Source organism: Acomys russatus, chromosome 31, assembly GCF_903995435.1.
Source record: "Acomys russatus chromosome 31, mAcoRus1.1, whole genome shotgun sequence".
In the NCBI taxonomy this organism is placed as follows: Eukaryota; Metazoa; Chordata; class Mammalia; order Rodentia; family Muridae; genus Acomys; species Acomys russatus.
In genome coordinates this window covers 16,218,586-16,232,058 of record NC_067167.1, presented here as the reverse complement: position 1 = coordinate 16,232,058, position 13,473 = coordinate 16,218,586, and the positions used below count along the sequence as shown (strand labels likewise).

At 46.7% G+C, this 13,473-nt stretch overlaps 1 protein-coding gene across 3 annotated transcripts in view; it reads left to right on the top strand.

Moving 5' to 3' along the window:
- The window catches only part of Elk3 (ETS transcription factor ELK3), a 67,278-nt gene extending 54,354 nt beyond the window's left edge, over nt 1-12,924 (top strand). For 2 of the 3 annotated variants that reach the window (XR_007833596.1, XM_051172679.1), the window contains 2 exons: nt 7,837-7,959; nt 12,399-12,924. Coding sequence is in view for 1 of the 3 variants with exons in the window: in XM_051172679.1 (XP_051028636.1) it covers nt 7,837-7,959; nt 12,399-12,497 (222 nt within the window). In the remaining 2 variants the exon portion in view is untranslated. The remainder of the gene's footprint in view (nt 1-7,836; nt 7,960-12,398) is intronic. The other variant, XR_007833595.1, reaches the window with a different exon arrangement.
- The last annotated feature ends 549 nt before the right edge of the window (nt 12,925-13,473 follow it).

Genomic DNA, 13,473 nt, shown 5'->3' with positions numbered 1-13,473 from the left:
CGGCAACAGGCAAGAAACTGCCTCTATGCTGCAGCTTGTGCAAGTAAGGAGTTAGAGCCACTAGCCTTAGCATTTATGAGTTGAGAGTGGTCTAAAGTAAGGCCAAGGTCACCTCCAGTTTTGGCATCTGTTCTCTGTGAGCCTTGTATCGCCTCCTCTGAGTGGGGGTGGGGCTGGCGCCAACCCTGTCTATCTCAAGGGAAATTGCCCAGGTTTCTCCTGTGGCTTTGGTCCTAGATAGTGTGAACTTAGTGGAGGTGGACCTCTCAGTGTGGCTGAGGGTGGCAGAGCGGGGGGGGGGGGTTAGGAGTAGAGGGAGGAGGAGTAGAGAGAGAGAACCTACTAGAACGGCCTAGAGAGAATGCTTAGGAAAGCCTGGCTTTGTAACAGAGAGCCTGTGTCCCCAGGCATGTGGGAGTCAAGCTTAAGAGGATGCCCCTTTCATTGAGCGGGTGCCAGGAAATTAAAAAAAAAATGGGGCCCAGGATTTTTGGGAGAGACAGAGAAAGTTTTGAAGGAGTCACACGGGCAGTAAAGGAGATTGTGTGGGGACACGGTAGAGCCTCAGGCCCTCCATGGTCCTGGAGTGTGCGAGGGCAGTTGACAGGGAGAGAAGGGCAGAGATCCAGCAAAACTCAGCCACAGCTGCCTCCTGACTCAGTGGTTTATCTGGCAGCAGACAGGCCACTAAGGGGTTTATCCCGGCAAACCTTACGTCCTTCAGGATTAGGCTATGCTTGAAGTCAGTATAAAATTCCAATCTATAGGAAAACTCCCCCACAACAGGTTGCTCCAGAAGCTTACCCACCCACTCTTAGCTCTCCCACCCACTCAAAGCACTTTCTCCTGGGGGGGGGGGGGTGGTTCAGAAACAGTGAATCCTTTATAAGGAAGGGCTCACTCCCAGGCTCAGGGACTCCCCTGCCTACCTTAGCACGTCCCTTAACCGTGGAAACTGGCTCCTTTCTCCTGTGGGCTATGTGAAGTGGGGCTCTGTCAGCACATAGCATTTGGTCTTCTCTGAGAATATCCTCCAAACCTTTCCCCTGAAGGTCGGCTTTCTTATATATAAGAGGTGTGTGCTCTTAACTAACCCAGTCCCCTAAAGTCGAGGAGCCTAGACATGACACGTCATGTGACCACTGTCCTTTTCTTCATCTGCCATTAGTTCCAAATCCAGGTTTGAAAGTTTTCATCTTTAATTTGATGTGCAGAAACAAAACCCAGCATGATTCTGCTACCCCTGTCAGTGCCAGAGCTACCTCATGTCAGGGGCACACTGGCGAAGCCGCTGATAGGAGCTATACAGAGCTGGGGACACTGCCCTTGGTTTTAAGTTGATAATAAACAACAGTTCCCAATGCACAGGCAGGAGCTTCTCCAATATGGGATGAGAAAACTGGAACAAAAGTCAACTAGGTACAGAGAAGTGATGAGATCAGAGCCCCCGCCATAGAGGTCCCATCTGCACGTTGCTGAAAAGCAAGGTGCTTGCAATCTCTGTTGGCCCAAGTTTCCACATTTAAGGAGAGGGGAAGGAGCTGGAGTGTGGAACCCTCTTGGCCTCTAGCCAGGCACCTTGGCAGCCCCAGGTGCCAGCTGGATCCTCTGTCCTCTGCCTGTCGGTTTCATCTGTCCCTCCTCCTGACATGTCCCATTGCTCCTGCCTCCTGTCTTTTCCAAGGTGAACTTCATTTAGAACCTAAAGCTGACAGATCAGAGTATTTCTCATTTATGCCAAGACCCATGTGGTCACCTCACCCATTCCCTGCAAGATGCTGACATCTGATATGTTTTAGCACTGGGCTTGCATTCACCACCAGAGTCTGAGTGTACAAGCCCCAGGGTATTTACTCAGCAGTGTCCTGGGATTAGTGGCTGCCTGGATACAGCCTGCTTGGTTTGAAATGCTGAAGCCGACTTCCTTTATTATGGGGTGGCAAGACAGCTTTCAGCCAATGTCAAAAAGTGGGAGTCTGGAGCAATGTGGGACAACCAGAGAGCAGGCATCCTGTCGTTCCCCCCCCCCCCCAGTCCCTCTTCTGGGGAGGCTTCCATCTTCCTCTTTTTACCATTATCATCAGGAGAAAAACATTTTTTCGTCTCCCTTCTCTCAAGGGCTGTCCAACTTCCTTCTTGTTCTGGTAACACTTCCCTAGCCAAGCTCTGTTCACAATGACCTTTCCTGCAGGCAGAGAACTTCCTTGTAGGAGGTCTTTATAAGTAGATGACATGATGCTTTTGGCTCCCAAGTTGTGAGGTGCCCCAGATAAACAATTAAAAGGAGCAAGTGCCTTCTCTCCTTGTGCCCTGGGTCCCCTCCTCCTTTGCCCCTCTCTCTTCTTTCATCTCATCTAGTCTGTCTCCATTGCTCTCAGCGCTTCTATTAGATGCATGAGATTCTCCTATCTCATTCCTCCAGATCAGATCAAACTCCAGATCAAACCCTCCTGGGATCCTAGTCCTCTTTTGAACTCTTTAAAACTGTGGGTTTTTTTGTTTTGTTTTTTTTTCTTTTTCTTTTTGTTTTTATCAAATTAAGACAACTCTGTGGCTTTCTGGAGATTCATCCAGTTCTGATAATTAAAATTATATATTACATTTATTGTGTGTGTGGTGACAGGGCATGTGTGCCATGGCACATATGTGGAGGTCAGACGACAACCATGGGAGCTGGCTTTCTCCTTCCACTGTGTGTGTCCCAGAGATCTTAACTATCACTTGGTGCCAAGTGCCTTTACCATTGGCCCAACTTTTGAGAATAATGCTTAACTCTGAGGGGCCATTATCCTGCCATCTGTTGGCCTCTATGTCGCTTTTTAAGGTGCACATGTTGGGGGGAAGGGGGTTCCTTTACTTTTCCTAAAGTCTGAATGGTTTCCTACTGCCTCGAGCACCCACTCAAGACATCAGCGAGTCCTTGCCGCTGACTAGAGCATATTCTCTTCTCTGATTCACGCAGTGAATGCCACCTGGGGATACCAAGGTTAGTAGACAGATGCACTTCTAGTTCTCATGAGCTTCCAGGTGCTGCCCAGAAGGGAGAGTATGGGCCAATATATAATTTAGGGTTATGAAAACTGAGAGGTCCAGACATGGTTTGATAGGAAGTTAACAGCTTCTATAGGCATAAGCCAAGTGGAACACAAATCCCTCAGTAGAGTTAATAAATAACCACCAGACCTAAGTTTTTGCAAGACATAAAAAGGACCTGAAAAGTGACCAGTTTTCCAACCTTCAGACCCAGCCATGGTGAAATGCACACATTGGCACGCCCAGTGGCACACAAGACAGTTATGCACTCCAGAGGAGACCCGAGGACCCCAAGGCACAAGAACACCTAGCTTCGTTCCCTCAGCTTGAAGGGGCACCACCCCCATGTAAGCTACTGTGGTTAAAGATAGGCATGTGGCATAAACCCAAGCCGAATAGTCCCTGAGAGCTAGGAGGCAAAAAAGGAGTTAAAGAACACAAAGGGGTTTAACTTGTTCAGAGGACTGAAAGAAATGTTGAGAGTTGCCATGGGAGGGGCCCATCACGTCGTCACACTTGGGTCAGGTGTTGAGGAAGCATCCGGACTCTTTCTGCCAGACATGATGGGAGCACTGTGGGCCTAGAAGGGCATGAGACAAGGATGTGGGACAGCTTTGGGTATTAGAGGGAGAGCTGTAGTTTAGTCAGATGGGAGGACATCCTCAACAGTAAAGGCAGCAGTGGGATGGCGCAGGAGGAAACCCTGGCATGGTGTGAGTGACAGTGGTAGAGATCACCCCAAAAGCACAGACACAGAAGGAGTGGCTGTATCTAACTAGGCTAGTGTGTGATAGACCCAGCCAAGGGGCAGACACTGCCAGAGGAGCTGCATCTGAGAGACGTGTAGAGAAGACCCAGCCGTAGGAATTGGTGACTCGCTTGAGAGAGTCAGAGGTCAAACGCAAAGCCCATGGGAAGCTACTGGAGAAAAGGTTATGGGGTTTGGTCCAGGATAAATCAGAGAAGGTTATGATACATTCTGGTGAAGATGTTCCAGCTAGGTTGAGAATAAAGGGACAAAGCCAGGGAGGCACCAACATGTGAGGGAAGGTTAAAACCATGGGAACCACGGCTGGGGAGTGAGGGAAGCTGAGTGTGGAAAGACTGGTGAGTTGTAAATTTATGAATCTCTATGTGATAAGCTCGGGGCACATAAAGTCTAGGAGGAGGGTTCACAGGAGCAGTTGGGAGGTGGGTAATAAGTTATAGGGGCTTAGCATTGTGGCTAAGGAGGTGTCCCCCTCCGCCTTTTTTTTTTTCTTTCTGAAACTGGATGGATTTTGAATGAGGCTTTTTAGAGCGACTGCGCTGCCACTGTGTACAGGATAGACAGGGAATACGAGGCAGGTAGTCTGGCCTGGGTGGCTATTGTAGAATGTCACTGATAACGTCATTGGGTCTTGGATGCTGTCCAGAAGGAAGTGAGGAGAGAGAACACTGAAAATGAGTTCAAGGAAGATGCGGTTTGTACCTTGGTGACCAGGTCACTGAGTGGTAGGCAGGGCCATGTATGCAGAAACCATGCCTTGCTGTGTTCTTGCCTCTGCCAATATTTTCAGTCTCTGTCGACATGTATGTTGAGATATACAGCTGATGGTACCGTGGACAGAAATGGAAGTCTTACAAAGTGGTAGATGTGAAAGATCAGTTCAATTTTGAACGTGTAGGTCATTCCAGGTAGAGAAGTTGAATGGGGGAAAAAAACCCAGCAACAACAAAATAAGAGGAGGACATGACCACTTCTAAAATATGGAGATTTTAAATTGTAGATAAAAGGGGAAGAGCAGGTAGAGGGAAGTGCCCAGACTGAACATGGCCAGCAGACTAAATTGAACCATGAGAGGAGAGATGGGGAGGGAGGGTAGGAGAGGAGGAGCCACTGATTAAGAAAGAGGTGGTAGGGCCAAGAGACCAGTGTAGCCAGAATGGCTGGGTTATACAGGGATCAGGCTGGGGAAGGGAAGTGAAGCCCCGCCCCTGGGAGGGAGGGGCTTATGGTAGGAGGCGGGGTAAGAAGTTGGGCTTGAGCCCCAACAGAAGTCAGATGTTGAGAAGGGAGGTCACAGAGCCAAGAAGTTCTTCAGCTCATCAAGTACTTGGGGGTTAAGTACAACCAACACATTCTCCAATGGCTGGGGAAAGAAGTTATCAGAAGAATATGCAAATTACGAGGCGAAACACTTAAGATGTTAGGTAGGGAGGATGTACGGGGGAGTGGCTCCATGGCATTCTTAAAAGAGTCAACAAAAATAAAAGAAATCCCATCTGTTTGAGGGGAGGCCGGGGTAGAAAAAAAACAGTTGAAGTGCATGGTGCAGACAAGGGGCCATGAACCAGAATACACATGTGCAACACATCTAGATGAGGTCAGCTGCTGCTGCTGTTGAAGGTCACATGCGCAAGCTCTCTAGGAGACCCAGTTTTAAGTGGAGTTGAGTGGGGCTGGAAAAGAAAGGAGATCTCTGTGGGAAAGCCCTTCTTGCAAATGATCGTCCACTGACCTTGGGCGTCTCTTTCACTGAGATAGGAAGTCTTATGGCCATTTGTTAAGACAGGCATTCCCAGGCAGAGGAATGGAAGCAGGGGTTCAACTAGCAGCTTCCCTCATGGCCCCCCTCAACACCCTCCTCCACCCATCCCCCTCCCCCCTCCAACACTGCCCCTCATAGTCTCTCCCTGGGGGCAGTCTTCCCTCCAGGAGGCCAGGCAGACACCCCAGAGGATCTACAATGTCCTGAGATTACCCAGGCAGGGCTCTTCAGGACGCTCCCCTTCAGAGTTAGCAGGCAGTTCTTCCTCTAAGGCCATAGGATCTCCAGGGAGCACAGCGATGGGAGGAGGAGTGAATGAAGTCAGCACACAGTGTTTGTTTGCATATATTACAGCAGACATTTCAGATGCATTAGCCGTAACAGGCCACTGCATTCTAAGTACATCTTGTATTTCTTGGAAACAAATGAGCAAACACCTCAAATCCAGACGGGGGGGGGGGGGGACGTAAACTGTAGACTCTGGAAATAAAAGCCTCTGTTTTACCTGTTGCCCAGAGGTGTGAGTTGGTGGCCTTGGAAGAGAAAACAGCAACTGACCTCTATGCATTAGAAGGCTGTGTAGACTTTGAGAAGTCTTCCTTGAGGGTGGACCAGGAAGCCGTGACATCGGTTATTAAATGTTAATGTGACACACTATAGTTTGAACCTGGCTGTGGGGTATCTCAGATCACCTGGGTCTGGGGACGGGAGCCCAACACACCCGCACTGTTGGTTTCGCAGTTGAGAATTTCTCCCCCGAATAGATAAAGCGCATTTAATGAGTATGTCGGGGTATGTTTTTATATTTATGACTGAATCACTAATTAAAAAAAAAAAAAAAGTTAAGACTTAGCATGACGTGACATTTGTGTGTTGGTCATATATGAGGAATTAACAGTTTCAGGTTATCTGACTGTCTTCCACACAACCCTGCAGTAACAGCATGCATTGTCATCCTCCCCAGTTAACAGATTAAGACTGAGGCCCAGAGGAGGGTAGGTTGCTTGTCTGAGGCTGTCTAGCTAGTGAGAAGAGGTTCTGAACACAGGGACCCTGGCAGAGCTCTTGCTTAGCCATTGATTTTTAACCGTGAGGCAGCTAGCCTAGCACACTTGTCAAATTGCCTCCAACTAGGGGAAATAAAAAAATGGAGCACTGATTCAAAACACGTATTTATCCTAGTAACCTCGCAGGCCAGTCAATATGCAGAAGGAAATGCCATGGAACCCAAGACTCAAATAACTTGGTTTAAATTTGTTTACCTTTCAGCACTTGGGCTGGGAGACCACAGGATGTTTGCCTCTCTCCTCCTGAACAGAACAGACCTTTCAATTTAGGTTTAAGCTCGAATGCTTTTGATAAAATTATTGAAGCTGCCGAGGGCCGGTTCTAGGAAAAAATAACAGGGCAGCATCCAGCATGATGCAATCTGAAAATGCTGGCGCCTTTGCTGTGTCCTTACACAAAGAGCCTTATTGAGGGTCTCCCTCTGCTCACCAGAGGTGCAGACACCCTGAGTGAGGGAGCTTGCCCGCAGTGGAGAATAAAAGCTGTGCACATTTCCTGGCTTGGGCGGGTTGTTTCTCCTGCCCTTTAGCTGGCTGGTGGGCCAGGACTCCTACCGAGTGTGGGCAAGCAAATGCCAGTCCTGTCACTTCTAAGAAATGCTAAGTGCTGGCTCTCCAGCCCTACTTTCCATTGCCAGAGCAACAAATTCTTCCCTGCCCCGCATCCAGAGGGAAGTATGCAAAAATCAGCTCCGAGCAAGCTGCCACAGACTATGCTAATAGAATTTCAATTATTAAAGGGTTGTTGATAATGGACAGTGGAGCTTAAGATGACCTTTATAGGCATGTGTGTGCCCCTGGGGGCTTGTACACTTCGGGCATAATTGGTGTCCACTGTGGCCCAAGGGTTTGATAAGAACCAAGGCCCTCTTAAGGATCCTGTTTTTGTCTGTACATGCCTCTGTTTACTGGGAGCAGGGGGAAGGGTGGAAGGAACTGTTCTGGCAAGCTGCTACAAATCGGACTTTTCCATCAGAATGTTTCAGGCAGGATAACCTGCCTAAGAACTGTGGGTGCAATTAGTATTGAAGAAAATTAAACTCTTCTTAGTCGTGTGGACAGAACTAAAGTTGCCCAGTTTCCCTGAGAAGGTGAGGCTTGGGTCACTGTGCATGGCCTGTGCACCTAACCACTCTGCTGCTTTCGGGACATGGCTGGCGTTAGGTGAACCCCTATCAAGACCTGCCTGTTGCCTTGTCTTCTAGACACCAAATGGACTGCTCCTGACCCCGAGTCCTCTGCTCTCCAGCATACATTTCTGGAGCAGCCTTAGCCCGGTCGCTCCGCTGAGTCCTGCCAGGCTGCAAGGGCCAAACACACTTTTCCAGGTAAGTGTTTGAAAATGAGCTTTTAAATTAAACATGGGTCGTCCACGGGACGGCTTTTCTCTAAATTCCACAAAGGCTCTAATGGCCACATACTCGAGCACTATGTTAAGTTTCCAAGAGGAATTCGTAAGGTTTAAGGTTGCACAGCCTTTTAGAGGCAGAAAAGATGTGCTCATGTCAGGAATCCAAACATGGATTCTTCAAGTGTTCTGGAAACCTAGACATGACTAGAAAAAACTGGAAAATTTACTGCAGAAATGACTTAAAATTAAAACGTGATTTTTTATAAAATCCCAACAGAAGACTTTAAAATTAGAATCCAACAAGTCAAGATAGTCACATGAAATACATTGAAAAAATAAAGATAAGTGAGCAATTTTTCCAAACTGGAGTAGAAAAGTTAACCTGCATCATTCTATGAATTATGATCGAGCTCTGATCTCTGTAATAAAATACCATGCAGCATATGGTTAAATAATAATGAAGACCTCCCTGAGGTAGGTGAGCACATGCATCATTCATTAGCACTCTGGAATCTTCCAGGAGCCTTACTATCACGTGGAGATCAGTATTTCCTCCCAGTCTCAAAGACTGTTACTCACCAACCCAAAGTGTTCCTGTCTTGAATATGTGATACAAGGAGGGGCAGGAAGGATGTCAAGGTGGACACAGTGCCAGCTCCTTGCTCCCCTAGTTCTAGTTTGGTCTTACCCAGCCTCACCCCAAACTGGCTATAGCCCCTGTTCCCGCTGCATTTGACATTTTGTATTATGAGTGCCGGTTGACCTGGCAAACTCCACTAGAGTGAGCCCCCCCAAAAGATGGGAGCCATGTCCTGTTCAGTGTGCTATCTCCCAGGCCCTAGCACATGGATTGGCACACAAATGGTGACCGAGTGACAAGATGCCAAAGTGCAGATGTTAACAGAAGATGTTATGAGCTCACGTCTCTCTCATCTAAGCTGGCCACATTGCTTATCAAGGTTAGTGTTTGCAGAGCCTCTCTATGCAAGAACACAGTGTATACACAATAGGATTTAGGGTCTCATTGGAAGAATGGGGAAGCTACGGAGGTTTTGATTGCTATCACGTGCCTCTGGTTTCCTAGCTGGCTTGGAGTAGGATGTCATGATGTGACTCTTTCCTGGAGTAATCGGGTTTCCTTCTCTCACTGGCCCTTAGTCCCATCATGCCTCAGCTCTGGTCAGGCACAGTGAACAGTTGATTGGCACAGTCTAGTAGAAGTAGAGCAGGAAGGAATTGCATGACTATAAGACTGCAACGCTATAGTCTCACACGGCGCTTCTACAGAGCTTAGTAAATGTCTGACTAAGAAACAGCATCTCATTTCCATTGTTATTGGGAGTTCTGCCATTTGATTGGCGGGGCTTGGGAGACTTCCTAGGAAAGCCACAAGGAACCAGTGGAATTTTATGTTTCTATTCCAGTATTCCCAGCAGTAAATATAGTTCATGTCCACAGTGGACTGAAAGCCAGGATCTGTGGGAGCTGGGAGATGTCCACACCACATACCCAGTTGGTTCTTTTTAAGTCAGCATGCGGCAGGGTCACATTGAATAGTGTGTCAAGTAAAGATGCTAGGCCTGCCCTCGGGCTTGGATATGGCCCGATGAAACATTTCATTCATGCTTCTAATGATGCTCTAGTCTAGGAACCATATTCTGAAAACCTTTGCAGAGTAGGGGCTCCTAATTGACATTAGATTCTGCAGATTACTGTATGTAAAAGCTATCTGCAAAAAGTTTCTGTTTTAATTTTGACAGACTCCCAGAGCCACTTGAAAACCAGCTGGGGAGGGTGGGACGGGGCTACAGCTTAGCCTGGATGGCTGACAGGTTGCATAGCCTGGGGTTCTCAAGTTATGACAGCATCCATGAGACAAGGAGGAACACCCTGGACCATTTAAAATATTAGGGGTCTTTGCATTAAAAAAGAAATAAGCACTGGAGTATGGTAAAAGTTGGAGGTGGCAGTTTTGAAAATGGTAAGCAACAAGCATGCTAAGAGGAATGAGACTTCTGATGAAAAGTAATAGACATCAAAATGGGTTTCTCGGAATTCAGACGCTATTGTGCCCCTTCAAAATTAATAATAAGCCTCATTTACATAGACTGGTGAATGAAAGAGAAAATATGGCCTGAGCACATTTTGAACAGAGTGGGCAAGTGTGCTGTGTGATCTTTGGAAGAAGCAAATGGAAAGCCTTAGGAAGAGAGTGGCTGGAGCTGAGGTGCGCCTGCGCAGATCCCCTGATACACTTCTGTTTGCTTTTCTATCTTGGAGGGAAGGCATTGGCACAGGGTTTTGAATTGTAGCTCTGGCTAGCCTGGAACTCAGTATGTAGCCCAGGCTGACCTTAAACTCACAGTAGTCCTCCTGCCTCAGCCTCCTGAATGCTGGGTTACAGGTGTGCAGCAGCCTACGTGAGGCCATGATTAAAGCAGATTTGATCAGATATGGCAGAGAGAAGAGAGAAGAAAACACACTAATTTTTCTGGAAAAGCAATGTTTCTATTTACAAAATGTCTTAGTAAAGAGAGGGGAGGGAGGGAGAGAGAGAGAGGGACACACACACACACACACACACACACACAAAGAGAGAGAGAGAGAGAGAGAGAGAGAGAGAGAGAGAGAGAGAGAGAGAGAGAGAGAGAGAGAGAGAGACAGAGACAGACAGAGACACACCAAAGCAGCCATGGCTGAGCATAAATCTAGAGCCTGACCTCCAAATACAGTGCAGTTCAGTTTCAGCTAGCCGGTGGATCAAATCTGGAATGTACCTCACAAGCAGGTACATGTAGGAAAGGGACAGAAGTGGCTCAGTTTCCAAATGACAGTGCTGTCTGTAACTTTTTAGCTCAGCATAGTTTTACAGCTATGGTGGGAGAATAGCCAATAAACATGCCAGGAAAACAAAAACACAAACAAAAGCAAAACCAAACCAATCAAAAGAAGCATGACAACTGAGTGCATGCACAATAGGCAGCAATGCATTCTAGCACATGGAGAAAGCCAGAACCAAAGACGATTCTTTTATCGGTACCAATAAGATGGCAGGAGAGTACCAAAAAAAGAGAAGATGAAACCATTCTTAAAATACGGAAGCTCAAGGCCACGTCTTCTGCAGTTCACCTCAAGTCACCTTGGGGGTGGTGACACAGGCCTTGACTTAAGACAGTATAAACTGCATGCAGAAAGATTTGAGAATACGACCGAAACGAAGTCCCACAAAACGTAGAAATCGCAAAGCTCCAGGAAAGACAGCAAACTATACATGTGTCAGTTTACCAGTGAAGGAATTTAAAATAGGAGCTGGAGATAAAGTCTGGTTCTTCTTATGAGCTATGACCTTCAGCTGATCAGAAGCTCTGAGTTGTTTTTCCCACTTTTAAAGTGTGGCTAACAGAGCCTACTTTTTATTCCCAGATGCCCAATGAGATGGGAGCCCTTAGAACCAACGGCACTGGACATGTCACTGAAATAGTTTAGGGAGGAGAAGAGTATGTATGTGCGCATTCTACAAATATTTACTGTACTTCTAACATGTGCCAGGCTCTGCAGTTTGATAATGAGTGCTTAGGTTTAATATTTAACTCTCCGGAACAAACTAGAAGTGTACCTGGGAATCAAGCGGACACGTTTCATCTCTGGCAGTGCAGAACCGGAGCTATGAGTGTGTAGTCACATCTGGGATGATAGCTCAAGTGTTCAAGTTATGAAGTCAGACCATACTGCTCTCAGACTGTTTACTATTCTAGCTAGCACCGTACACAAGTCTTACTGCGTGACGGGCGCGCGCGCACGTGTGTGTGTGTGTGTGTGTGTGTGACCTGATGCATCTGCGGTAAATCAGTGAAAGTGCTTTCTCATCCCCAAAACATTTTGTAAAAGACTTACCTTAATTTTGGAAAAACTATTCATTTTATTTTTAATTATGCATGCCCACAGAGGCCAGGAGAACAGATCTCCCAGCACTGGAGTTAATTTGAGCCATGTACGTGCCGTGGGTGCTGGAATTAAGCTTAGGTCCTCTGTTAACAGCGCAGTCAGCACTGACAATGGCTGAGCTACTAGTCCTCGGTTTAAACTGGTACCAATGAAAAAGAATCTTGGTTTCTAGTTTCATTCCCTCAATACTGAAAGCCAATCCGTAAACTAGCTAGCTTAGCCCCTCTTAAAAATACAACAAAACAAAACAAAACAGGATAAGATCCACAGCAGCACATAAAGTGCACTCTAGGACCAGAGGCACACAGAATGGGAGTGTTTTCTGGGCCCCCTCTGTTGCCCTAGGATCAGCCACCAACTCCAGTCGCTGAGCTCCGAGAACTGCCTCCATTGGTGTGTCTATGCATGGAAGGCGCAGGCTGCTGCTCAGCGAAACTGCCACAGTCACTAAATGCCTCTTTTCCCTTCCAGTTCCCCACACTGCTCAACGGTCACATGCCGGTGCCGCTGCCCAGCCTGGACAGAGCTCCGTCCCCAGCACTGCTTCCCTCCAGCTCTCAGAAGTCATGATGACGGCCGTCAAGAACCAAGGACTCAAAGCTGAGGAACCCAGTCTGTCCCCATGGGCTAGTTTACCTGTGTCATGAGAAGGACATTGTAAAACCATGTTAACTTGGTTTGCACTTTTCATAACACGGATAATCTAGATGTATGTTAGCATTTTTTTAAAAAACCCATTTTTATATATATTCAGCTATATACGAAAGTCTGTTTTGCATTAAGTGGATTAATGTTTGTGTTTTTCTATTCTTTTAGCTCTGAAGTGTTGAACACTGACAGTGAAGAACCTTTCTTAATGTTTTCAATGTAACTAATAAGGATGTGAAGCCTTTCTCGCTCTAATTCCGCATATGCTGAACTCTGCTTGTACACACAATATAGCCAGCTGTGCCTTCCTTTGCGTTTAGTTTTATGTATGTGATTTATGTATTTCTAGTATTGAGAGGAAATGTTTGAAGCACACATTAGCATCAAGCATCTCTCAGTAGAGTGTTATTCCCTCACGTAGACAACATCCATGTGTACTCCCATCACGGTAAGACCCGCCTTAGAACCTCTTTTGAGCTGAAATCCAGTAAATGTAATGTCCAAGTAATGTTTTTATAAGAATGAACGAAGCCATATTTAGACAATAAACATTCTCTAAAGAACACGTTCCAAAGTGTATTTTTTAAAAGATGAACTTTTAGAGAGGCCAGCTGGCACGCCGTTTACAGTAGCCTTTCTACTCCTGGTGGAAGTCTGGCGTATTCAGGCTACGTCAAGTCTGCGCCAGCCAAACTCTCAAGAGTACTTCCTAGGTTTATGTTTAATTTTAAAAGACTAGCCCTGCTCTTTTCCTTTCGGACAACCACAACCATCTGATATCTTTAGCACTACTGGGAGTTTGGGTTCCTACAGACCACTGGCATTATAATTAATACTTAAAAACCTAATGTTTTAGGGCCAAGGTGTAGCTTAGTAGAATGTGTGCCTGGCGTGTGTT